The 22571-nt window shown below is 48.9% G+C and overlaps 1 protein-coding gene across 1 annotated transcript; it reads right to left on the bottom strand.

The window, feature by feature from the left end:
• Positions 1-6804: 6804 nt before the first annotated feature.
• On the bottom strand, positions 6805-9530 carry LOC144168040 (uncharacterized). Its single transcript, XM_077697129.1, has 3 exons — positions 9221-9530; positions 8725-9146; positions 6805-7184 (listed from the first exon to the last, which is right to left on the bottom strand). Exons 1-3 carry the CDS (start codon positions 9307-9309, stop codon positions 6805-6807), a joined length of 891 nt encoding a protein of 296 aa, XP_077553255.1. The 5' UTR covers positions 9310-9530.
• Between the last annotated feature and the right edge of the window lie 13041 nt (positions 9531-22571).

The following is a 22571-nucleotide window of genomic DNA, read 5'->3' as shown; positions in this document are numbered from 1 at the left end:
GTTCTTGGTTCAACATAAACGTACCTTATGCTATTCTGTTTTCAACTTTGACCTCCAGTCCCCGAGAACCCTGGAGCTGCTAACGACCATCCGATCGACGACTTCATCGTGGTTGAAACAAGGCCCAAAGAAAATGAGACAAGGAAGGAGGGAGCGAAGCTTAATTTTACAACAGAAACGCAAGGAGGGACCTTCTATGTCGACCAAGATATTTTCGAAAAGGATTTGCCTCCTCGAAAAATCCGGAACCTGAGAGCGATTGGCCTACAACCGGGGAGCAGCGGTAAAACTCACCTGGTAAAACTTACCTGGACCTGGCCAGGAGCGCACATGACAGCAGGGAAAGGTGAGCGTCCAAGCAATGTGTTTTTATTGTCTAAATCTCTTGCATGGACTTTTTTTACTTAGGAGATAAAACAGTTGTATGTTTTATGCGTTTTTTTTTTCAGGTTTATATTGCTCAAATGGCGTTGGGCTACTCAGGCAAAATAATTTCTGTATGTTGTCCATGTGTACATAAAATTTCTGCCATTGCTGTATGCCAAGGGTACTGGGACCTCGTCAATCTGTCGCATGACAAGCTTTTTGTCCCCGTTTCCCTGCATTTCTGTGTATTAGGGAAAAAAATATCTCGCCAGGAAGCTACATTTAGCGAAAAATGTCACTGCTTCCGAATAACTAAGAAATCTTTCTGCACTATAGGCGGTTGTTTTAGATTATGAAGAAGACATGTTGGTACGCAGTAACAACTATACATAACAAATTACAGGGGATTATAATGGGCGTGCACATACACGGGCACGCACGTAAACAGTACTGTCAATTCAGTTTAGTGAATTTTGATCAGACACCCTAGTTAAACGACTGCAGATGCTTGCAGCATTACTCGGTAATTCGATTGTGGCATCGGTGAACCCGTATTCTATAGTCCCAGTAATAAAAAAACGCGTAGCCAAAACTGGTGCCACAATTACGCTACAGCCTTTCTTTAAATATCATGATCGTAAACGCCTGCTGTATTAAGGCGCGAATCTCCGGTGTAGAATAAACACTTGTGCAAATGCAGTGTAGCAGGTTACAACCCTTAGTTAACTGTGCTATACGCGGGGTGCCCGAGCTATCATGCACCAAGATTTTTAAAAATAGGAGTGCCGTAACTCAGAGAAAACCTGGTGCATAATATTTCCAGCACACTGAAGTAGCGGACAGTAATTGTTTCGTTAAGCATATTTAATTAGCTGTTTGTAGATAACTTTTGAACTCGAGAAGTAGTGTCCCAATCACGAAAGTGTCAATGAGGTCCTTGCAGGTACCCACGAGGAACATCTAACTGCGGTATTTTCAGCGACGCATTAATTTTGTGCCAACTTATTCTTAGTCATATAGAAAACGTGAGTGCGCTTCAGGCCGCATCATAAAGCAGTGCCCTCGAACAGGCTCCCTCTGAGTTAGCCTGAATGCACTAAAGAAAAGAAAGAATAAAATAAATCGCGGCCGAGTCTGTGCCTTATTTGTCACACGCGCCCCACGAAACTTGCCCTTAATGTTCCATTCATGGCAGTATCGAGGTCATGTGCTGTCTCTTTGGGCGTGTGTCAGGCAAAGCAGTTGGTTTCAATCGGCTTATTTGAGGGCGCTGGTTTATGATGCGGGCTGGAGCGCAGTCCCGTGGTATTTTTCATATTTCGCCGCGGGGTTTCTTTATAAGTTGGAATAAATTACTATGCAATTAGTACGTCGCTGAAAATACCACAGTTCGATGTCCCCCGTGGGTGGTACCTATAAGTGCCTCATTGACAATGATTGGCACAATACTTCTCCAGTTCGAAAATTAATTAAAAATGGATAACTAAATACCATTACCGAAAAATTACTGGCCGCTACTCTATTGTGCCGGAAACATAATGCACTAGCTTTTCTTCCAGTTTCGCCATTTCGCTTTTTAAAAATCTTGGTCCATGACAGCTGGGACACCTTGTATTTACTGTAGACCATTTATAACGTAACTGCTTGCAGTGCGGGACCAACTATAATGCTGTTTTCCTAGCCACGGGTACGCCTCTCATAGAACTCAATGCATAAGCACGCCAAAAAAAAGGCGCCCTTCAGCCCGCGTGTTGCGTTTGCGCTCGCGTGATGACCACACTACCCTTGCTCTGGGCACACCTCAGAAGATAGCGAGTCGCGCCGCCCGAGGCGCGGTGAGTGGTTGCGATTAGAACTTGGCGCAGCTGGGGCATCGTTTTAGGGTCGCCAAAAGAAAGGAAAAGGACGGATTCTGCCTTCCGGCTCAGCCCTCCCTCCCTTCTCTCCGCTAACTTAGAAAGAAAATAAAAAAATGGCTGGACTTTAGCTCAGCTAACCAGGGATATGCAAAGTAAACGCTTGGCTTAGTCTGGTTTAGTCTTGGTGTCACTTATTGCCAACCCCGGCTCAAAGCCATCCGGTCCCGTACAAAGCTCACAGAAGGAGGCCCGGCCTCGCTTTCATTTACGGCGAACGCGGCGTTCCTCTTCGTCGGGCGAAAGACGAGTCACGTAGCCCGAGGCGACCTAGCGGCGCATGAGGGGGAGGCTGCGGGGTTGGTCGGCTGCTTATGAGCTGAGCGGCCGACCCGCCGCGGCTGACGGCGCTCAGCTGACCAGAACAGGACTCTGGCAGAACATAAAAGTGGGGCCTTGTGCGCAGCACCGAAAGCGGGCTCGGCGAGTCACGTTATGCGCTCCAAGGGGTGTGTGTCCGGTCAAAAGGAGAACTTCCGCATCGGCGAAACCACTGGACGAAAGTAGTAAAGGTTTGTTTTAAAAAACAGGCACCCCTTAGCCCGCGTGTTCCGTTTGCACTCGCGCGGTAGCCACATTGCCGTTGCTCTCGGCACACCTCTTAAGTAGCGAGTCGTACCACTCCGAGGCGCGGTATGTTGTAGGGATTAGAACCATGTACTCATAAGGAACCACCCTTTTTTATTTCGAACACCTGCAGATAGCGAGCGCCGACACCGGAAGTTTCCACTAGTTGTACATGCTGATAAGCTATCGCCTTCGGCAACGCGAACGACAGGCACGGTAGAAAAAAGATCCAGCTTCCGTTCTCCTCGCGCCGTCTCGCTGCAATAAGCCTGGCTACTATCCCGCTCCACGGCATCGGTTCTATTAGATGCCAAGAAACGCAGATCCCTCAAAACGTGAACACAAAGTGTAAGTTAAAGCAGTGCTCATGGTTTGCAAGACCGTACAGCAGCGTCTGATGTGGAAAAAGTTAAGACGAAATAAAATCGTGCATCTGTTCTGTTGGTAGTCCTGCCTGTCGAGGGGGGTTCAGGCAGCAGCTTTGTCAAAAAATTGCCGCACAAAACGTTGCAAGAAAAGCCATAAGCAGTGGAAACAAGAGATAAATGGCACAAGAGATACGTTCGCCACAGCACTTCAATGTCCGGAAACGTACGGCACGGCGGAATGAACGGCTGTCCGCGTGCTGTCGTGCGAGCTCCTTGGAGGTGGCTGGCGGCGGCTTGTCACTTCTGGCTGGCGGCACTTCCGGCTGGCGACTCCCCCCGGTGACAAGCGCCGTCGCGCTTATTTAGCTTGCATCCGAAGTTCGACGCCCCCTTTGTCGCACGGTACTTTTAAATGCAGAGCATTACAGTAACTCACGATGTCACCCGCGTTGTCCCGTCGTAGTCCGCACCGTCGTTGTCCGCACCCCTCCCTCTACACTATATAAAAGAAAATACTATCCGGCGCCAGGTTTCGACCCCTCGACCCTGCGGGCGGAGCGCAATGTACATGGTGCTCTACCCACTGCGCCACAGAGCCGACACAGAATGGGACGCTATGAACGCGCCTTATATCGTTGACTCATTCAAATTACTGCTGACGAGCGCTCTCTCGTCAGCAGTTGCCACAAGTGCAACAACATTAACGTAACGCAAACTACTTAACGTCGTGCGCCCCCGGAAATGCTCTGCATTTGATCGTGCCCCTCGCGAGGGGGATGTTTGACGCTACCTCTTGCAAGACCGAGTGCAACCGCCGAGAACCAAGTCCCACGAGCGGCGCGCGCGCCGTGGACTGGTGGCGCCATCTGTCAGCTGCGACGCGAACTACCATCAAGGCCGTCAGAAAAGAGAACGCGCGAAATACATAATGGGCTTTAACAAAAGAACGTTTTGTTCCGGTTCGCTCTCATGAAAGTTGAGAACCACCGCCCGTCGTCCTAAACTAATTACCGCCTTAATTAAAGCAGAGTCCTTCAATGCTTTTCTGGTCACGAAACTTCTCCGTAACGCTATGGGAGAGCTTCATATGGGGACCAACGCTCCCGCGCGGTGGCGCTACGAGTCTGGTGAAGGCGGCTTGGACGGCGGCGGCCGTATTTGCAGCGCGTTGGAGCGCGAGCTTGCTGGTGTTTGTTGTGTGATATAGCTTTATAAGCTCATCACGAAGGGCAAATTATGTGAACTACCATGCCTCTGACGTGCTGTGTACCTGGTTGCCGCTCTGGCTATCGGAATACAACGGAAAGGGCTTCGTTGTTCTGCCTCCCAAGATTGATTTGATTGATTGTGGGTTTTAACGCGCCGACGCAACGCAGGCGATGAGGCGCGCCGTAGTGGAGGGCTCCGGATTAATTTTGACCACCTGGGGATCTTTATCGTGCGCCGAAATCTCGTACACACGGGCGTTTTTGCTTTTCGCCTCCATCAGAAAAGCGGCCGCCGCGGCCGGGAATCGAACCCGCGACCTCGTGCTCAGCAGCGCAACGCCTTAGCCACTGAGCCACCGCGGCGGGTCTGCCTCCCAAGCGACCGCGAACAACGCGACAGGTCGAGCCATTCCACGACGGGAGACGGACGCTTTCAGCTTCGAGTCGAAGGCCGTTCGTGTGTTCGGAAAATATTTCGACCCCACGGACATTATTCGAGCCGATGAGTTCAAAATAAGTGAACAACCTGTGCTTCTGCAGCGCGAGAAGCTCAAGCTCCGCGTCGCCCCGGATATTTGAAAACCAGCCGGCGTATCTTACGAAGCCCAAGCCACGATCGCGCTCACAACGAGAAAATCCGTCTGCTAAACGTCATCGCGTTTCGTCGCCGCACAAAGATCGGACTGCAGCTACTGTGATTTTGGTTATCCAACCAGATATTTTGAATTCGGAAAGCGTACCATGGCTATCTTTGCCTGCATACATTTTTTTTACTTGCCCGCCGCGCTTGCCCAGGGGCTAAGGCATTGTGCTTATCTTATAAGCCCAAAGATGCGGGTTCCCAGCCGCTTTTCTGATGGAGGGGAAAAGAGAAAACGCTTGTGTGTTCGAGATTTCGGCGCAAGTTAAAGATACCTGAGTGGTTAAAATTAATCCGGAGCGCTAAACTACGGCGCGCGCCCTATTGCCTGTGTAGCGTCGGCACGTTAAACATCATAATCAATCAATCAATGTTTTTTAACTTGCCGTTTGGGTGGGAGGGGTGTGACAGGCACTGAGCGGGCGAGTTTTTATCTGTTGACACCCTATGCCGATGAGAACAGCCGTGAAAGTAGCTCAAAACTGTAGCATTTACTCCTACCCTGGCCCCTCCGCGCGCCCATTATTCTGCTTCCATTTCGTAAGGGTTTTTTTCCCTGCTGTCCACGCTAACTTTCCGAATTTCGTTTATTATTTTACATTATTAGCGCGCTATAAAATAGCGCAAACACAGCGCTAACCCAACGTGCTGTACGTTTGCACACCTATTTGCTCAGCGCAGCATGTCGCGCCCAGGGCTGAATACAGATTTAATTCTGGCGCTAGTTCACTCAAATCATGCAGGCGGCTGCAAAGGCTAGTCAAAAATTGAAAACGCCAGATGTCCGCCTTTTCGAAGCGAGAACGTAGCGGTGCTTGCCGGAACGAACACTGCAACATATGCGCCTCAGTAACACCCGTGGTCTTGCCCCAGTTTCACAGCTGAGCTACGGGACAACTAGCTCAAAAACAACGACTGACTGACTCAAAAACTTCGCTCGCATTTTTACTGGTGGAAATGAAGAGCAGATGAAAGTAGGCGCGTCCCGACGGAGAAACAGCCGGCCAGCAAGCGTCGTCGACCGCCGGCGAAGCCTTCACGTTAACAGGGGCGATCCTAGCGGCAGCTTTTGTCCCCGAATGAAACTTCGGCCGGAGTTTCGTGACCAGAAAAGCATTGAAGGACTCTGATTAAAGGAAGGCCAGCAAGCGCACCGAGTTCACAAGCTCGCAACCTCGTCCGTTTGACCCCTCTTCCGGTTTGCCCCTCTTCCCACATTTCCTGCACCTTCTTCATCCCTGTTGTGCCACCTTTCCCTCCTCTTCTCGTACCTGCATCCCTTTCCTCCTCTCCTCCAGTCGTCGGGGCTGAATCGCTGGCGCCGGCTCCACGCGTTTCACCGACCGAATAACGGGGAGGCTCGGCAAGAAGACCCCAATTGGAGCGCGTCTTTGTCTGGGCCGCGGCGTTGGCGCGCCAATCGAAATGCACTCTGTCGAATGCGCCAGTTTCTCTGGCGCAACAAAGCCACGTCGCTGTGTAATGACACACACACACACAAAAAAAAAAAAAAAAACTACCTGAAAGTGCGTTTCGCTCGCGTGCTTGAATGTCAGGCTGCGCGGCGTCCCTCAAGGACGTCCACTCTCCCCACTTCTGTTACCCCAGTTTTTAAAGTCCGCCCCTACAAGGCAGGAGACGTGGCGTGGGGTTTTCAACTGGGAGTGGTGGCACAACAGGTAAGTGAAAACAAAGCACTACACTACTTCCCCCCCCTTTCAAAAGGAAAACAAAGTCCTTCACTCCTTCCCAGGCACGCACACACACGCAACGAAGTCGTGTGCCGTGCCACTAAATAAGAGTTGCCGCACGCCGAACTTGTGTGCGTAGCTCAGGCGGTCGCATGGTGGTGAAGGTGCATTGGTTACACCAGCAGTCATCGGCATGTTCTTGGTGCCAGGGGACGAGAAACTGGTTTTAGTTGCCCAGGTCACGACCAGCGAGTAAAGAGTCTGAGTGCGCAGACGGGGCGTTCCATGTAACGCTCCGATACGTTGCCGTTTGAGGTAGACCAGGTCCGGTAGCGCCACAACCAGGATGCGGTGTGTTCGCTTGTCCGTGCCGTACGAGGGGGTAGGGCCATCCTTGCTGCTGCGCGGCGGCTCCGGAGTTTCAGCACCTGGGTGTAGGCAAGGTGTGCGAAGACAATGCTGTATTGACAACGAAAATCGTTGCTCTTCAAAAGCAGAAATATCCTTTGCCCTTTTGCGCATACTCGGGCGGAATTCTAGGGCTGGAAGCAGTCTCTGACAGTGTGGTCAAGCGAGCACGGCACCAATGATATACCGCTCTGCTTCAGGTGCGTCATACTTGCTGAACCGGATTTCTGTAGCTGAGGTACCTCGAAAGAGTCTGTGTGGCTGGCGAGCCCGTCGTGTGGCTGGTCGGAGTACTCCGGTGGCAGGAAGTTCTGTTCCTGAAAAGACCTGTTTAGCCTGCATGAATATTCAAAATTGCACTGGCCGTTGTTGATACTCGTCTGGGCATTTCTATGAGATACTTATGCAGTCATTTCAAAATGGGCCACTCTTAACGCAGCCTTCGAAGGAGACCACGGTAGGCGTTACCAGACCCGATACTTTTTTACGACTTGCCATTGTCTTGGCCGATTTAGGATTATGCTGTAGCGGAGCGCTTAAAGCATTATTGGAAACACTTATGTTGTAGGACTCATTTCATTCATTGCACTGTCTAGTCGCCTGGCTTTATCTGGGACCGGGTGGCTCTCAGCTCCATAGCCCATGTTTGCAGAGACCGCGTGGCCTCTCTCGTCGTAGGTCATAACACAATGGAGGAGCTGTGGGAAGCTCAGAAGATTGCCCGAATTACGTGGCTAAACCAAACATCCAATGGAATGTGGCTATTGGAGCATCTGGGTATCAGCATGCATAGCGGGCAGGCAGAGCCACTAGATCTTGCTCTAGACATAAGAAGAAAAATTACTATTAGTCGTATACCCAGGAATATGCCCCTATACGTAACGCCGAGAGAAAGGAGAGCCAGGGTCGAGTCCCTGCGAAACTATGGGACAGTAACCGGAACACCCGATATGTGGACGCCGCCGGACCTCAAAAACAAAAGATGGTAGTGGCAGTTACGGCACCGGAGAAGAGTTGTAAGTTCGGCTACCCTGAGGACGAAAATCGCCACCCAGGGGGAAGAAGCAGCCATTGCCCTAGACATCGGTTCGAACCCCAGCGCAGTAGTTTTAACTGACTCGCAAGTGGCCTGCAGAAGCTTCATACAGGGCAATGTCTTCAAAATCACTCACCAAATTCTTCGTAAACACCCACCGGAAAATATGCTCATCACATGGATGCCAGGACACACGGGTCAAAAGGCGAACGAGCCACCGATGCCAGAGCCCGGGGCCTTATTCGGCCCCCTTGTACCTATCCCCGTTCTTGGACATGGTGAGCGTAAACTTCACCAATTATTGAAGCGTATTTGGACTTAACAGAAGAACATTTTCACCACCGGGCAACACCCTCACTAAGAAGAAGAGCACACTCTCAGGAGATTACAGACAGAGACACTATCCACACTGTCTAGACTTCACTAATGGTACCCCACGTTGTATTCTCCTTTTTGCCCACACGGACGGGAGAGGGCGGAGGCGTACCACACAGTATGGGCATGCCAGTACACACCAACAGTACATCCACTCACAAACACGTCAAGGAAGAAGTGGAAGGCCGCCCTGTGCAGCGATGACCGTGCATGCCAGCGACGGCTGGTTGAGAGAGCCATAGAGGTGTTGCGGGCCAGCGGAATCATGGAATTGGGATAGCCACCTTCTTTCGTTTCTCTTGCTTTTCTTTTGTTTCGAACAAAGATAGTTTCAATAAACCAATGAATCGCGTTGGAAGAGACCGGGTGGCCTCTGGACCCGTAGCTCGCGTAGGCAGAGACCGGGTGGCATCTGGCCCCGTAGCTCGCATGCGCAGAGACCGGGTGGCCTCTGGCCCCGTAGCTCGCCTTGGGAGAGACCGGGTGGCCTTCGGCCTCGTAGCCCGTGTCGCCAGGCACTGTGTGGCCTTCATCACCAGGACCATGCGTTGAGTCATCAGCGCGTCCCGGTCTGCGCGTTAGCAAGGGGTCAGGATGTGGCTCGGGGGTCGGCTGACTGGAAAAACCGCTGGGGTTGTCACATACGAGCGCTTGCTCTGGCCGCCGATGAGCAGCATCCACAGACTCCTCTGTTGCAGGCCGAGAAGCAGGCTCAACGCGGCCACGGTCACCATCGGGAGTTGCAGAACTCACCACGCCCTCACGAGTGCTTGTGCCGGACGGCATCTGCGGTTCACTGAACATCTGTGCCTGCAAACGTTGAAATATGAAATTCAGAGAACACATCTCAGATGCTGCAGGGCTGCTAGCTCCGGAGGCTGGAGGTGCAGCATTGTGCCGCGGAAAAAAATCCGATGCTCGCGGTTAAGCGGTAATAGCATACTCAAAAAAGAACACTGTACAACAATAAGTGAAACTATGGTCCCTGTTTGAAAACGTTTCCGCCGACTTTCAGAACTGGCATTTCTGAAGCCACTGCCTTACTGCGCGTGCGCTAGAGATAGAAGAATCTAGTGTGGGAAAAGAGCACGAATCGGCCCGATGTTATCAACCAAATAAACGAGCGTTGGGATGGCGCTCAGAGGTTATCAGCTTCGGTGGTCACTGTGAAACTTCACATTCGGTGCCGCTTTAAAGAATCCTGCGCCGTGCGTGGGCTGGTTGAAACGAAATAAACTCGGGCGAAAGAGCAACAACATTATGCCCGGGTTTCAGAGCGTCTAGCGCAGTCCTGAACAGCAGGAACATTCATTTATCTAAGCTGAAGTGCTCGGTTCTAAAAACAGCTTCCGCTTAAAATTCCCCAAAAGTTTTACTTGCAACTTGCTCATGTGCAGTAATCGTCTTGCTGACAGAGGACGGTGCAAGCCTAAATCCACGTTGGGCGCCACTGTAGGAAGTCCTGCCTTCCAATGGGGGTTCAGGGAACAGTCTTGTCAAAACATTACTGCACAGAGCGTTCGAAGAGAAAACATGGGCTTTATACTTGAGCAGTAGAAACACGACATAAATGGCCCAAGAAATGCATTCGCTACAGCACTTCGATGTCCGGAGGCTTACGGCACGGCGGGACGAACGGCTGTCCGCTTGCTGTCGTGTGGGCTCCTTGGAGGTGGCTGGCGGCGGCTTGTCCCTCCTGGCTGGCAGAACTCTCGGCTTGGGACTCCCCGGTGACAAGTGCCGCTGCGCTTATCTAGCTTGCATCCGAAGTGCCACACCCCCTCCGTCAGAATATATTTCAAAAGATCGCTCCTACACGGCAGCAGAGGTGGCACGGCGTTTTCAACCGTGAATGGTGGCACAACAGTTCAGTGAAAACAAATCCCTACAGTTTGTAAGTGGCGTTCGTTTGAGTGATGGTAATTATTGAAATGTACGTCGCGGTGAGGTTGTATTTGCGCATGTTTTGTTTGAAGTGAAGTACCGCTTAAAGTGCGGATTTTCGCGGCTCCCGCGACATATATTACAAGCGGTCTATGCTGAAACTTCTACGGCTGAAATTTTTTTCTGACTAGCTTAGAGTTCCTGGTTAGTAAATACTACTATCTAGGGAGCAAGATATTCTTTTTTGTTGAACTGTTGCTGTCACCCCTGTTTCCTAAATACCCTGTATGTGAAGAACTATATATCAGAAACAAGGCTTATGGCAACGTTTTTTGTAGTTTTATATACGTTTTATAGAGCTTGTTTATTCATCTGTACGTTTCCGTTTGTACAAGAAGCAAAAGGTGTATATTCGGCACTTTGGTACTAAAGGATAGAAGAAGCAAAAAATTATGCGTTTAAGTCGTCGAAGCTGAGTATGGGTGGAGAGAAGGGGGTGGACGGCAGATAAAATTAGGCCACGTGGAGGTTTGTGGCATGCAGTGAAATCAAGGCTGTAGTCTTGCAAAATAGCGACAGGAGTACACCTTGGCATGATAAAGCTGCTCCGAACAACAGCGTTGTGTAAAACTGGGCTGCATTCCAAAAAATCAGGCAGTTCATAGGTTTATTGATTGATGTGGCACCGTTGTGTCATTACCCCTGGGACGGCTGAACATTTGGAATGCTGCATCGACATGTCTTGTCAATCATATTCCAGTTGTAAATGTAACAACAATCGTCGAAACTCCCAAAGGTGTTTGAAGAAAAGACTGAGTAATTCCATATGTTTGGTTCATCATCATCATGATGATGATCATCATCATCATCCCATCCTATCTACGCCCACTGCAGGGCAAAGGCCTCTCCCATTATTCTTCAATTATCCCGGTCCTGCCCTAACTGCGACAGATTTATCCCCGCAAACTCCTTGATCTCATCTGCCCATCTAACTTTCTGCCGCCCCCTGCCACCCTTGCCTTCTCGAAGGGTCCACTCCGTTACTTTTAATCACCATCGGTTATCTTGCCTTCGCATTACATGCCCTGCCCACGCCCATTTGTTCTTCATTCCTACTAATACGTCCGTAACACGCGTTTGTACCCTGACCCACTCCACTCTCCTCTTGTCCCTTAATGTTACACCTATCGTCTTCCATTCCATTGCTCGCTGAGTCGTCCTCATATTAAGTTGAAACCTTTTACTGAGCCTCCAAGTTTCTGCCCCGTAGGTGAGTACCAGTAAGATGCAGCTGTCATACACTTTCTTCTTCAGGGACAGTGGTAGGCTACTATTCATTACCTGAGAATTCCTGACGTATGCACTCCACCCCATTTGTATCCTTCTAATTATCTCTGTCTCATGGTTGGGATCCGGGTTCACAACTTGGCCTAAGTAGATATCTTCCCTTACCACTTCCTCAGCCTCGCCACCTATCTGAAACCGCTATGCTGTCCCGAGGTTATTGATCATTACTTTGGTTTTTGGGCATATTAATTTTCAGGCCCACGGTTCTACTCTGTTTTCCCAGTTCAGAAAGCATGCTTTGCAACTAGTCCCCGAGTTACTTAGCAAGGCAACGTCCTCAGCAAATCTGAGGTTACTGAGGCATTCTCCATTAACCCTTACTCCCACCTGTTCCCAATCCAATGTTCTGAATACTTTTTGCAAACATGCTGTGGATAACATCGGAGGGGTAGTTTCCTTGTCTGACGCCCTTCCTTAAAGGTATTTTACTGATCTCCTTATGGAGGATTATGGTAGCTGTGGACCCACTGTAAATATCCTCTAGTATTCTTAAATAATCCTCGTCTACACCCTGATTCCGTAATGCCTGAATGACTTCTGAGGCTTCGACCGAGTCAAATGCTTCGTCATAATCTATGAAGGCTATATATAGGGGTTCAGTATAGTCAGCGCACTTCTCTATCACCTGATTGATCGTGTGAATATGGTTCATTGTTGAATAGCATTTCCAGAACACTGCTTGTTCTTTAGGTTGACTGAAATCTAAGGTTGCAGAAATTCCGTTAGCGATTACTTTGTAGACGACTGACAGTAGGCTGATTGGGCTGTAATTTTTCAAGTTTTTTATGCCACCTTTCTTATGGACTACGATGATGATGTTCGCTTTCTTCCAAGATTCCGGTACACTCGCGGTCGTTAGGCATTGCGTTTACAGGTTTGCCACTTTTATAGCACAATTTGCGCGCCATCCTTCAAGAGGTCTGCTGTTATGTTATCTTCACCAGGTGCTTTGCCCCCTTTCATTTCTCTCAAAGCCTTCCTTACGTCTTCTGTCGTTACTGGTGGTATTTCTACCTCCTCTGAACTACTTTTTCGTTCGGAACTATCCTGGATGTCCCGGCTATTGTACAGATCTCTATAGAACTCCTCGGGTACTATGACTATTTATTCCCTATTTGTGATGACATTGCCTTGGTTGTCTTCAAGTGCATACATCTGATTTTTCCCCACGCCTAGACACCTCTTCAGTGCTTTCAGGCTGCCTCCGTTCTTGACAGCACAATGCCGCGAACTATGTACGGGTTTGTTTATTTATTGTTTGTTTTACTGCCCGGCCACGCCCTGCACTATTATGTGAGTCCAAAGCAAAGTGCGTCTTCCATTCTTTAGTTTAATGCCGCAGGGGTTATCTCGTCAGATATGGAGAGCGTTGCGCCCTAACGTCACTAGCCTAGAATAATCTTCTTTGATATACAATGTTCTGGATGTAAATCGACAGTTCGAGAAACACACGCGCCGTAAGATAAAAGCCTGCAGAGTAGACGCCGTGGTATTCGACTCGCCGACGTTCGCTTGCGCACGTCACTTTGCTGACTGCTGCTTCGCCGCCTGTGTATTCTTTGAGTTGTTAGGGGAGCACAAGTTCGCTCCAATAAACTTGTTTTCTTAAAAGACATCTGCGTCGATTTTAAATTCGTGGCACTATTTTTTATTTCAGCAGATCATTAATTATTTCGATTTTATTTCGGCCTTTTTTTTTACTTTTTATGTTTCTCTTGGTTCTGGGTGTTTGGAAATTCTGTTGAAAAGTTATGTCCCCTTAGTCCAATATGATTATTTATGTTTTTTCGCAATTTTTACATTTTTGTGGAAATGCAGAGCGTTACATGGTCCTGGCTCGTGATTCTGGGCAAAGAAGGCAACGCATTAACAGAATTTACTTTATTTAGAATAGTACCACGTGCTGGAGCTTGTGGAGGTGGTCTCAATTGTTTTCTGAACACTTATCACTAGTCTGGTTAGAACAGCAGGCGCTCTCCTAGCCAGCGTCCGGGCTAATTTTGGTCCTAGCGCCGCATCCTCCCCTGGTGCGCCCGGGGGCACATTACTGCGCAGTAATTGTCATGTTGGCCTTGCAAGCGTAATAATTGTCGTAACAACCACGCGAGGAGGTGCAGCGGACGCGGGGAGAGGTGATGTTCTCCCGTGTTGGGGTCTGATTTTGCGCCCTTCCCTCCCCCGGCCACCGCCGCTGCCGCCTCCTCCATTGGGCTTTACCGGCGCGCAGCTAACGCAGCCGCACCAGGCCAGTGTACGCCGCTTGGGCAGTGAAGACGCTAGCTCAAATTGCAACTGAACGCTTTATTCGCGCGAAGTGCGGGAACGCGACTAGCGACGAGAAACACTGATGCACAATACAAAATAGAGTTGTCGTCAAGCACAACGCACGCACGACACAGATCGTAATCTTGAGCTCAGCTTCACGGCATACGAACAAGTTTCTCACCTTTAGCTACCACGATGCAAAACGACTTGTTGTTGCGATTCGCCCTGGTGTCCTTGGCGTCTTTTTCTGCACCGTAGTTCCGGGAAGCACACACGAGAAATCCCCCAAGTTAGAGGCGCGCGTTCGCCCGGCTCCGCAGCAGTGGTGGCAGCGGTGACCGCTACCGCCATGGAAGATGGTTATCGCGCATGCGGGTCCCCATTGGCGCTGGGGAGAGGCTTAAGAGAGAAAAAGTCAATGGATCGGCCTGTTTCTCCAGTCCCGCTGCGTTTAGGAGCGCGATAATAGAACCGAAACTGACAAAAGTAACATAGACCTGGTCACAACGTAATAACGAATTCAGACCACGCACAACACAAGTTGTCGTTTGTAATATTTTGAGGGTTCATAAAAATATTGATGACACTGCATTTATTGAGCTAAGCGCACGTCACAGTACACGCGAGAAAGAGTCGATTATGTTCGCATGTTTACTTAGGGCTCGACAGCATGGACATCAGGGCTGGTAGTTTGCGAAATGCGTTCAAGGTGAAGCAGCGAGCGGTGGTCCACCGCGCTTGGCGATTTTCAAAAAGAAAACCGTAATTTATTTTGCTTCCTTATAAATTCTCGCTTATTTACCTTAGATACGCACACACGGGTTTCATTTGATCACACTTCGTATGCTAGTTTTATCATTCCCTAATTGCATAATATTTGTTCTGCAAGCCTGTGCAGTATTCGCTGAATGAAGCAAAGCGGAACGCAAGTTTGGAAATTAGAGAATGAAGTGGTTATGCATGTAAGCTAATAAAGAATTTCATTTGGTGCAACAATCGAGCTTAGCAATAACTTTTTAAAGGCATCATAACTGGCGATATGAGCTTATCAATGGAATAAATCTGCGTGGGGAATTCCGAGGACCAATTTTGCGGGCATTGTGACGAGCAACGTCTCACCTGGGTTCTCGCTTTCTTTATAGCTTCAGGTGTGACGATTCGAGCAAGTGAAGACTGGAAAAGCCTAAAATCAAACTTTGACAATCAGACAGAGATCACCAATGACAGTGTTATGGTCGGCAATCTCGACCCACTTCCGTCTGGGGCCAAGCACGCCGTAACGGTCGCCCTGCCAGCAACCTTCAGACATCTTCGAAGCGACGGACAATATGACTGGATAGCATACATAGCAGTGCGCGTCACAAACAGTTTCGGCAAGAGTTCCAACACTTCGAATGTGGTGGACGCCTCGTACACGCCTCCGCGCGTTACAACTGCGGTGCCTGTCACCACCAAAACAGCGGCTCCTACAAGAACTACAACAACTAAACGTACTGCTACAAACAAGACCACTGCAGACAAAGAAGATGACGAGTCGTCAAAAGGGGCCTTCTCAGTCTGGGCTTCAGTTGGAATGGCCATTGGTGCTGCATTTGTCATAGCTATTATTGTCATAGCTCTCATGAATAGAACCAAAACAGATACCCTGGATGAACGTAGGCAGGCAGAAACGGTGACACAAGCAGGTCCATAGTCCGCCACGTTGTGCTTGTTTTAGAGAGCTATGTTCTTTGACTTGTACCCCCTCCCCCAATAAAAGAACAACAAATGAAGAAAATTGCAGTTTTCTTTACTGTTAGACCACTATTTGGCACGAAAGATCAAGACGCTGCTAGAATGTCCCTGTTTGCTATATGCTACTAAAGGCGCCAAACACTCGCCGACGAGCTAGAGTTTTCGAGCATGGAAACTTTCGACCATGGTGCAGCGACTGCCCGTATGGAAAGAGCAATGTTGTTCCACGTAGTTTGCAGGCATAGCTGGAAATTTGCAGATTTGTAGCGACCGGCATCCGGTGTTTTTTATTAAACATCCGGCAAGACGTGCTCCAGGAAATCTATAACTAAGAATTAGAAGCGCCTGTGGTTGATCGTCAAGGACTAGTATTGCCTTGAATCATGCCATCATGCGGTAGTAACCAATTTAGTTTTGGTATTCTGTTTAAATGCGTGACATTTTTTCACATCTTTAACAATAGCAGCTGAATGTGCTTCATGCCAACGATCTTTTCACTGGTTGAGAGGATCCTGCAGTTAAAGTCTCCCCTTACCAGATACAGTTAATTGTCCAGTGGGCTGAAGTGGTAGGCATTTGCAATTCCAAAGCCTGCACAGCTCCATGTGACTAATTACCGTAAAAACCCACGTATAATACGAGGTTTTTTTTCCAAATTTTACTATGTAAAATTTGTGCCTCGTATTATATGCGGATCCCAAAGTTTTCCGCCGAAAATTTGCACTTTCGGTTTCGTTTTCAGCGGAGGGTGCGCCATCTTGCGGTGGCGTTAGCTGGCTGCTGCTTCTCTCAGCCGGCGCTATTTTGATTGTTTTGACCCCGCGAAGGATCGACACGCTCAGCGCAAGTCTATCACGATGTCGCGTGCTCGAAGGCAGTGTTCGGCTTCAAGTAAAAGAAAAGTTATTTTATATGCCAAGACCATCAGGAATTGCGCCGCAGGACGGCAGTTCGGCGTCACAAAAGGCAGCATTCGCGGGTGGAGAAACGAACTGGTGCTTGACTGGATAAAGTCTGTGTGGTGTCGGTAGCCTGGAGCACTGTTGGGGGTTCCCGTCAGTGCTCGTGTTGGACGCCTTTCGCTGCCACCTGGCCAATTCCGTGAAGAAGTGGCGCGAACCCCGCACCGAACGCATTGTCATTCCAGGAGGAATGACATCCCAGCTGCAACCGCTAGACGTTTCTTCAACAAGCCTTTCAAAGACTGAACCAGGTCCTGCTACCAAGAGTGGATGAGGTCAGGAGACCCGTAAGTGACAGCTGCCGGATGCCTGACGCGGGCTTCTACAGCGGTGCTTTGTGGCTGGATCGCGGATGCGTGGGCCAGCATCCCCGAGGAGCTCGTCAGTCGTTCTTTTAAGAAATGCAGCATCTCGAAAGCCCTTGATAGCACTGAGCACCACTTTCTGTGGGAAGACATTTCCGACAAGGTGACTTCGGGAGACAGCGGCAGTGAACCTGAGGATGACTGAACGGACGTCGGGAGACAGTGCTAGCGAAAACTGACAATGACTGAAGGGAAACTGTAGTGCAAATAAATGTGTTCTGTGCTCTTTACCTCGCATTATATGCGGATGAAAACTTTTTTTCTGCTTTTGGTGTCCCAGAATTACACCTCGTATTATACGCGGGTCCGTATTATACGCGGGTTTTTACGGTATGCTGTTTCCTGTTGCCATTCATGCAAAAACACAGGCAAGAAATGACGAAAGAGCTGCCAACACAAGTACACCGTGTTCATCACGGCAACCTTCGTTGTACTTCGGTTTCGTTCATTTGGCTGTTTTTCCTCCCATATGTCAACCAAAAAGCCCAGCTTCAAACCTTAAGCCAGAACATACAACACGGTGTGTGTCAATGATAAAGGATACTGCCAAACGTAGGTGGCTGTGCAAACATTCAGTGAGTAGCTCTAATTTATCTACACAGTCTTTGGTGTGAAGTTTCCTTTCCAGACAAAATTCCAGAGCTTACACGTTTTTCTGCGCGGCCCACGGCATTTAAAAAAATCAGAATAAGCAAGTAATACCTCCTAAAACTACACTAAAGTCCTGCAGGAAAGCTAAACCACCATGCCATCTTATTGCTTGAGTGCAAAGCTCTCTAGAGAAGCCAAGGAAAAAGATTTGTTTTTGCTGACACCAAAGTTCTGCTGGAAAGCCAAAACGTGTGGCTTCTGTCACCGCGGATTTGCTGTAAGATGGGCATGTGAATGTATTGCAGTAAGGTATTTAATGTGTAGATATCCTTCACTCCAAGATATATGAACCAGGCTGTCTGGGTAACAAAAACCTTGAGTAAGGTTACAACGAAATTTGTTATGAGAAATGATAGTATACAGTGTGCTATAGATAGCAGTTAATGATTTAAAATGCTTTTGACACTAGGTAGGTGGACTTTTTGAAACCATTGCCAGAAACTAAACCGCAACATTTCCTACTGCTGCCATCATGGGAAATAGCCAAAGAATGGCTTGGGCCCTAAATTCAGCAGGCATGCTCCAGCTGGGAACGTTAGTTTGTTGAGCACAACAATATTAAAGGCATGGGGAAAAAAATTCCCCGCATTTCCCCGAGGGGAAGAATGTGAAAGTGCGAATGCACGAGTTGAATTTGCGCGGTTCGGTAATGTTCGCGAAAGAGAGATCACACACACACACACACAACTACAAAGAAAGAAAGATGCATTTATTCACAGACACCTATTTGTGTTTTCGTTGTACTTGATTGCTAGAGCGGATCTCAGCTTTGAAATTTCGTGTCAGTACTCCTTTAAGCGGGTGCATTAGCCCTTCTCACGCCCGATTCCTGGCCAATCCCCCACGTGGGTATGTGCCATGTCAGCAGGATCAACAACAAGAATGAGCCATGTGGATGCGGCCAGGCAGCGCGCGCCCATCTCCCCCCGTGGCTAGGGAAGACGAGGAGCGCGCGCACCCGCAGCTGTTGCTATGCGGAGTACGGCGGCGGACGATTCAGGCTCGCTTAAGAAGTGCATTCGCACTTAAAAGGTGTTTTAGGTACCACCAAGGTATTGGTAGACATTTAGATTGGTACATGTCATGTGGTAAAAAGAACCCATACCCGAAGGGGGATTGGCCCGAGTAGAAGATTATGGAAGAAAAGACAAAGAGAAAGAAGAATCAGAGTACGAGATGCGAGAAGGATTTGGAAGGGGCCAATGAAGAACCTATACGGAGTGATTAGGAGGAGGAGGAGGTTATCTGACCCGCAAGTGGGAGCCTGACACGGTAGAATGCGAGGCGAAGAGGAGGACGACGAAGTTGGAGTGGACAGAGGGAAACGAGGTCTTGGGAGAAACGGTGGCAAGTTCGGGCCGTGCCCTACAACGCACAAGCGGCATCGCACCGTTTGGCGGGCAGCTCGGATTCACCTATTTCCAGCAGCTTCGCTCTGCTGGCCTCCTGCTGACCGGCGGCATCGCACCGCCGGCGACCTGTCGAGCCGTGCCCCACCACGCACCAGCGGCATCGCACCGTGTGGCAGCGGGCAGCTCGGGACCACAGATTACCAGCAGCTTCGCACTGCTGGCCGCCCACTGAGCCGCGCTGCTCAGCGAAGCCGTGACACCGCACCACGGTCATCCGGACCACTGCGACCAGCACAGGCCGTCGCGACGTGCTGCGACTTTCGGCAACGGGGAAGCCTACCCACCGGCACATGTCATCGGAATAGCAGCGGCTTCGACGTGCTACAGGGTGGAACTTGTTTGAATTTGGCATAGACAGTTAATGTGCTATAGTTACTATTTGAGTAGATTTTTGATAGTGTGAGTTCGTGTTTCTTTGTGGTGTAGTGTGATATGCTTGTGAGTTTATGATCGCGTTTGTTTGAGGTTTTGGTGTTGTAAATATATTGTGTGTAAATCAAATGCTTCAAACCGAGCCTCATTTCTCTGCTGCGTGAGACGCGTGACAGTAAAATACTTAAAAAATAAATAGTTTGGATACCCTCAAACAATATGGGAAATTTCACTTGCTCTGGTTTCAAGTTTTTAGTAGTGAGCTTAATTTACCCCACATAACACCAATGAAGATTACATCCGCATGGCACAGCAGCTTTTAAGCTGTAACACAGCTTTATTAAAACAGAGGGAAATGAGAGAATATTGAATAAGTAGCGCATCGGTGCATAAATTAGCAAAAGCAGGGTTTTCAATGTGAAGCTGGAAAGCATCCTAACTGTAAAGGATGAATGGCAAGTTGATGTTGTCACTAATTACAAATTTGAAACCCCTCAACGAAAATAAACCTCTTCCATGGAGGGAGTGTTAATAGTAATATTTTGAGAGAAACGTTTGTGAATGCACTGTATACGTATGTGAAAAGGTATTCTGACACCCCAGCCGATGACTGTGAGTAGTCAGCGTTCTTTTCAGCTGTTTTGGTGATCAAGGTCTGTTCAGGAATCACCTTCTCTTTTTGCTTTGGCCAGCATCTTTTTTAGTCACTGCATTAATGTGCTTCCGGAGGGAGCTAGCACACATGGTGACCAACTATAGGCTGACTGACCCCAGACTGGGATGATTGGTGGACAGGCAAAACAAAGTTTTCGAGATCTCCTTTGAGCTTTAACTTTTTTTTTCAGGAAAAAATCACCTAGATAAGCCTTTGAGAATTGTCCCAAATCACAAAAATGCGTATTTTGTGCCCAAACTGGCCAGCTAGATCCACGCATGTTAAATGCCTCGCATGAAGATGAATAAATGAAAACCTATGCTTTGAAACTGCTTAATACGTAGCAGAGACTCACTGCATTGACTTCACTGTGTGGGTTGGCTACTGGTTTACATTTATGGAGCCTGTGGGTTGTGTTATTGTGTCCAGTCTTACTATCAGAATTTTTTGGGGGCTTGCCCTGCCTGCAGCGTACCGCGGTGGATTTCTTGGAATTTATGTCCGCCACGGGAATTCCCAGTGAATCGTTAAAAGCCACCGAAATGTTAGCAAGTGGACATTTGTTTAGCGACTGTTGTACAGTAGGTAGGCTGTTGAAGGGGCTAAGAAGAAAAAAAAAACACTAGTTTGGTTCATTAACAGGACTTCTTTGATCAATCACAAATGACGTCAATTTTATCGCGAACTTCAAACAAATCATTGTGGTATGAGAGAAAACATGTAAAGCAGTGGAAGCTCCACAGCCACTTCTCGGCCATTGCTGTTTGACACTATACAATCGTTTGTGTGACTAGCTGCCACCAACGTAATCCAGCACAAAGAAACATGACTGGGGGATTGTAGTGGAGCCTCCATTTTTGTTTGATAATAATTCTTGAGTGATAACGTAAAGTCAACATACTGATAACTGCGTTTATAGTGCGCGTCCATATTACATCACTGCTGCCCATATTACATCAATGTAGTTTGAAATTTGAATGTTTTTTGCCATTTCTTCTGGCTAAACGCATCCCGTGACAGCCTTGACGTTTGCCTACCAATTACATTTGCAGATGCTCGCTGCTTGTACCCATGCAAACAAACAATCCGTAGATGCTTTAACGTACCAGGCACATCTTAAGATTCTCTTAATCGAGATTTGTCTTTGAAAATGATTATTGATCCTGCACAGAAGCCACGGGTTTTGATATGCCAGTGTGCATGTATGTGGAGCCGACAGGATGGTCAGCCAAGTGCGCATGCCCTTCCTATTATATACTTCTGTAGAGCTTCTTCTCTGACCCTATCGTCTGGGTGTCCTGAATTAAGTACCTTTGCATGAAGGCCTAGTGTTTCGGAGTCATTAAAGTGGGGACAACATAGCATATAGCATAGGATATACAGCGAAGCGTGGAGGTTATGGCCGTGCAGCAGCTATGGCATAAGTACCTGTCAGCATACCTTTTTCAGGATCCAGGTCCTAATTCTCCGTAGAATCGTGCATGTTCCAGTGTGAGAAGCTGAATGCATGACGGAAACTACCCTTCCACGTTGTGGGCCGTGACATAAGAGACTGCCACCGGTATCACTCTTGCGGAATCCTTTGTGTGGCAGATGTATTTTTGCCACATTGTACACCCCGCAGGGGGCACCTTCACTAATCACGGTGTATGGTCAGTAGTTTCACGACGGTCCCGATTTCCGCTGGGGTGTCTACATCTGTTGGCATTTGGTATTTGCAACACCACGGACCGAAACACATGTGGTGTGCCCCCCCCCCCCCCCACGCCCGGGCTGTGCTTGGCTTAGCTGTGTCCGGGGAAAAGGGCATCTTGGTGGCTGAGTAAAAGCCAGCTTTGTTTTGGACCTTCACAGCCCCCTGGCAGCGGGAAAACGCCACTTTAACGCCCCCTACCGCAGATGGTGCTCCCGGTGTGACCCGCCCAGGGTGGAATCAGCGAGTTGCCTTTTCCTGTGCCCCTGTCACCCCTTTCTCTTTCCTATTTTATTTCCTAACTGGTCCTGTCATTTCATTTCTTTTTGCTTTCTATGCTTTCCCAGGCGGTGAGGGCTAATCCTCTGCAAAGACATCACCCTCGATCCCGAGCACAGGAATATAGTGGCAGTGTACGGCTAGGTTGTGAAGCTACGTTCCCTTATTGGGCTCGGTGGTGGGCGGCTGGCCTTGCTACCGAATGTTTTGATTGATTGTAGGGTTTAACGCGCCGACGCAACGCAGGCGATGAGGCGCGCCGTAGTGGAGGGCTCCGGATTAATTTTGACCACCTGGGGATCTTTAACGTGCGCCGAAATCTCGTACACACGGGCGTTTTTGCTTTTCGCCTCCATCAGAAAAGCGACCGCCGCGGC

This window comes from Haemaphysalis longicornis, unplaced genomic scaffold (assembly GCF_048455015.1).
Source record: "Haemaphysalis longicornis isolate Haplotype H1 unplaced genomic scaffold, Haemaphysalis longicornis Haplotype H1 scaffold_2, whole genome shotgun sequence".
Lineage (NCBI taxonomy): Eukaryota > Metazoa > Arthropoda > Arachnida > Ixodida > Ixodidae > Haemaphysalis > Haemaphysalis longicornis.
The sequence above is the reverse complement of the archived record's forward strand: the minus strand, read 5'-3'. Positions and strand labels throughout refer to the sequence as shown.

Bases quoted from the DNA above. Each gene is read 5' to 3' on its own strand.
- LOC144168040 (XM_077697129.1), bottom strand. From the start codon at position 9,309: ATGGTGACCGTGGCCGCGTTGAGCCTGCTTCTCGGCCTGCAACAGAGG. The intron at 9,147-9,220 runs GTATGTGACAAC...GCTAACGCGCAG, and splicing joins GGCGGCCAGAGCAAGCGCTC to ACCGGGACGCGCTGATGACT. The intron at 7,185-8,724 runs GTACTGTTGGTG...GCCTACACCCAG, and splicing joins TGACGTGTTTGTGAGTGGAT to GTGCTGAAACTCCGGAGCCG.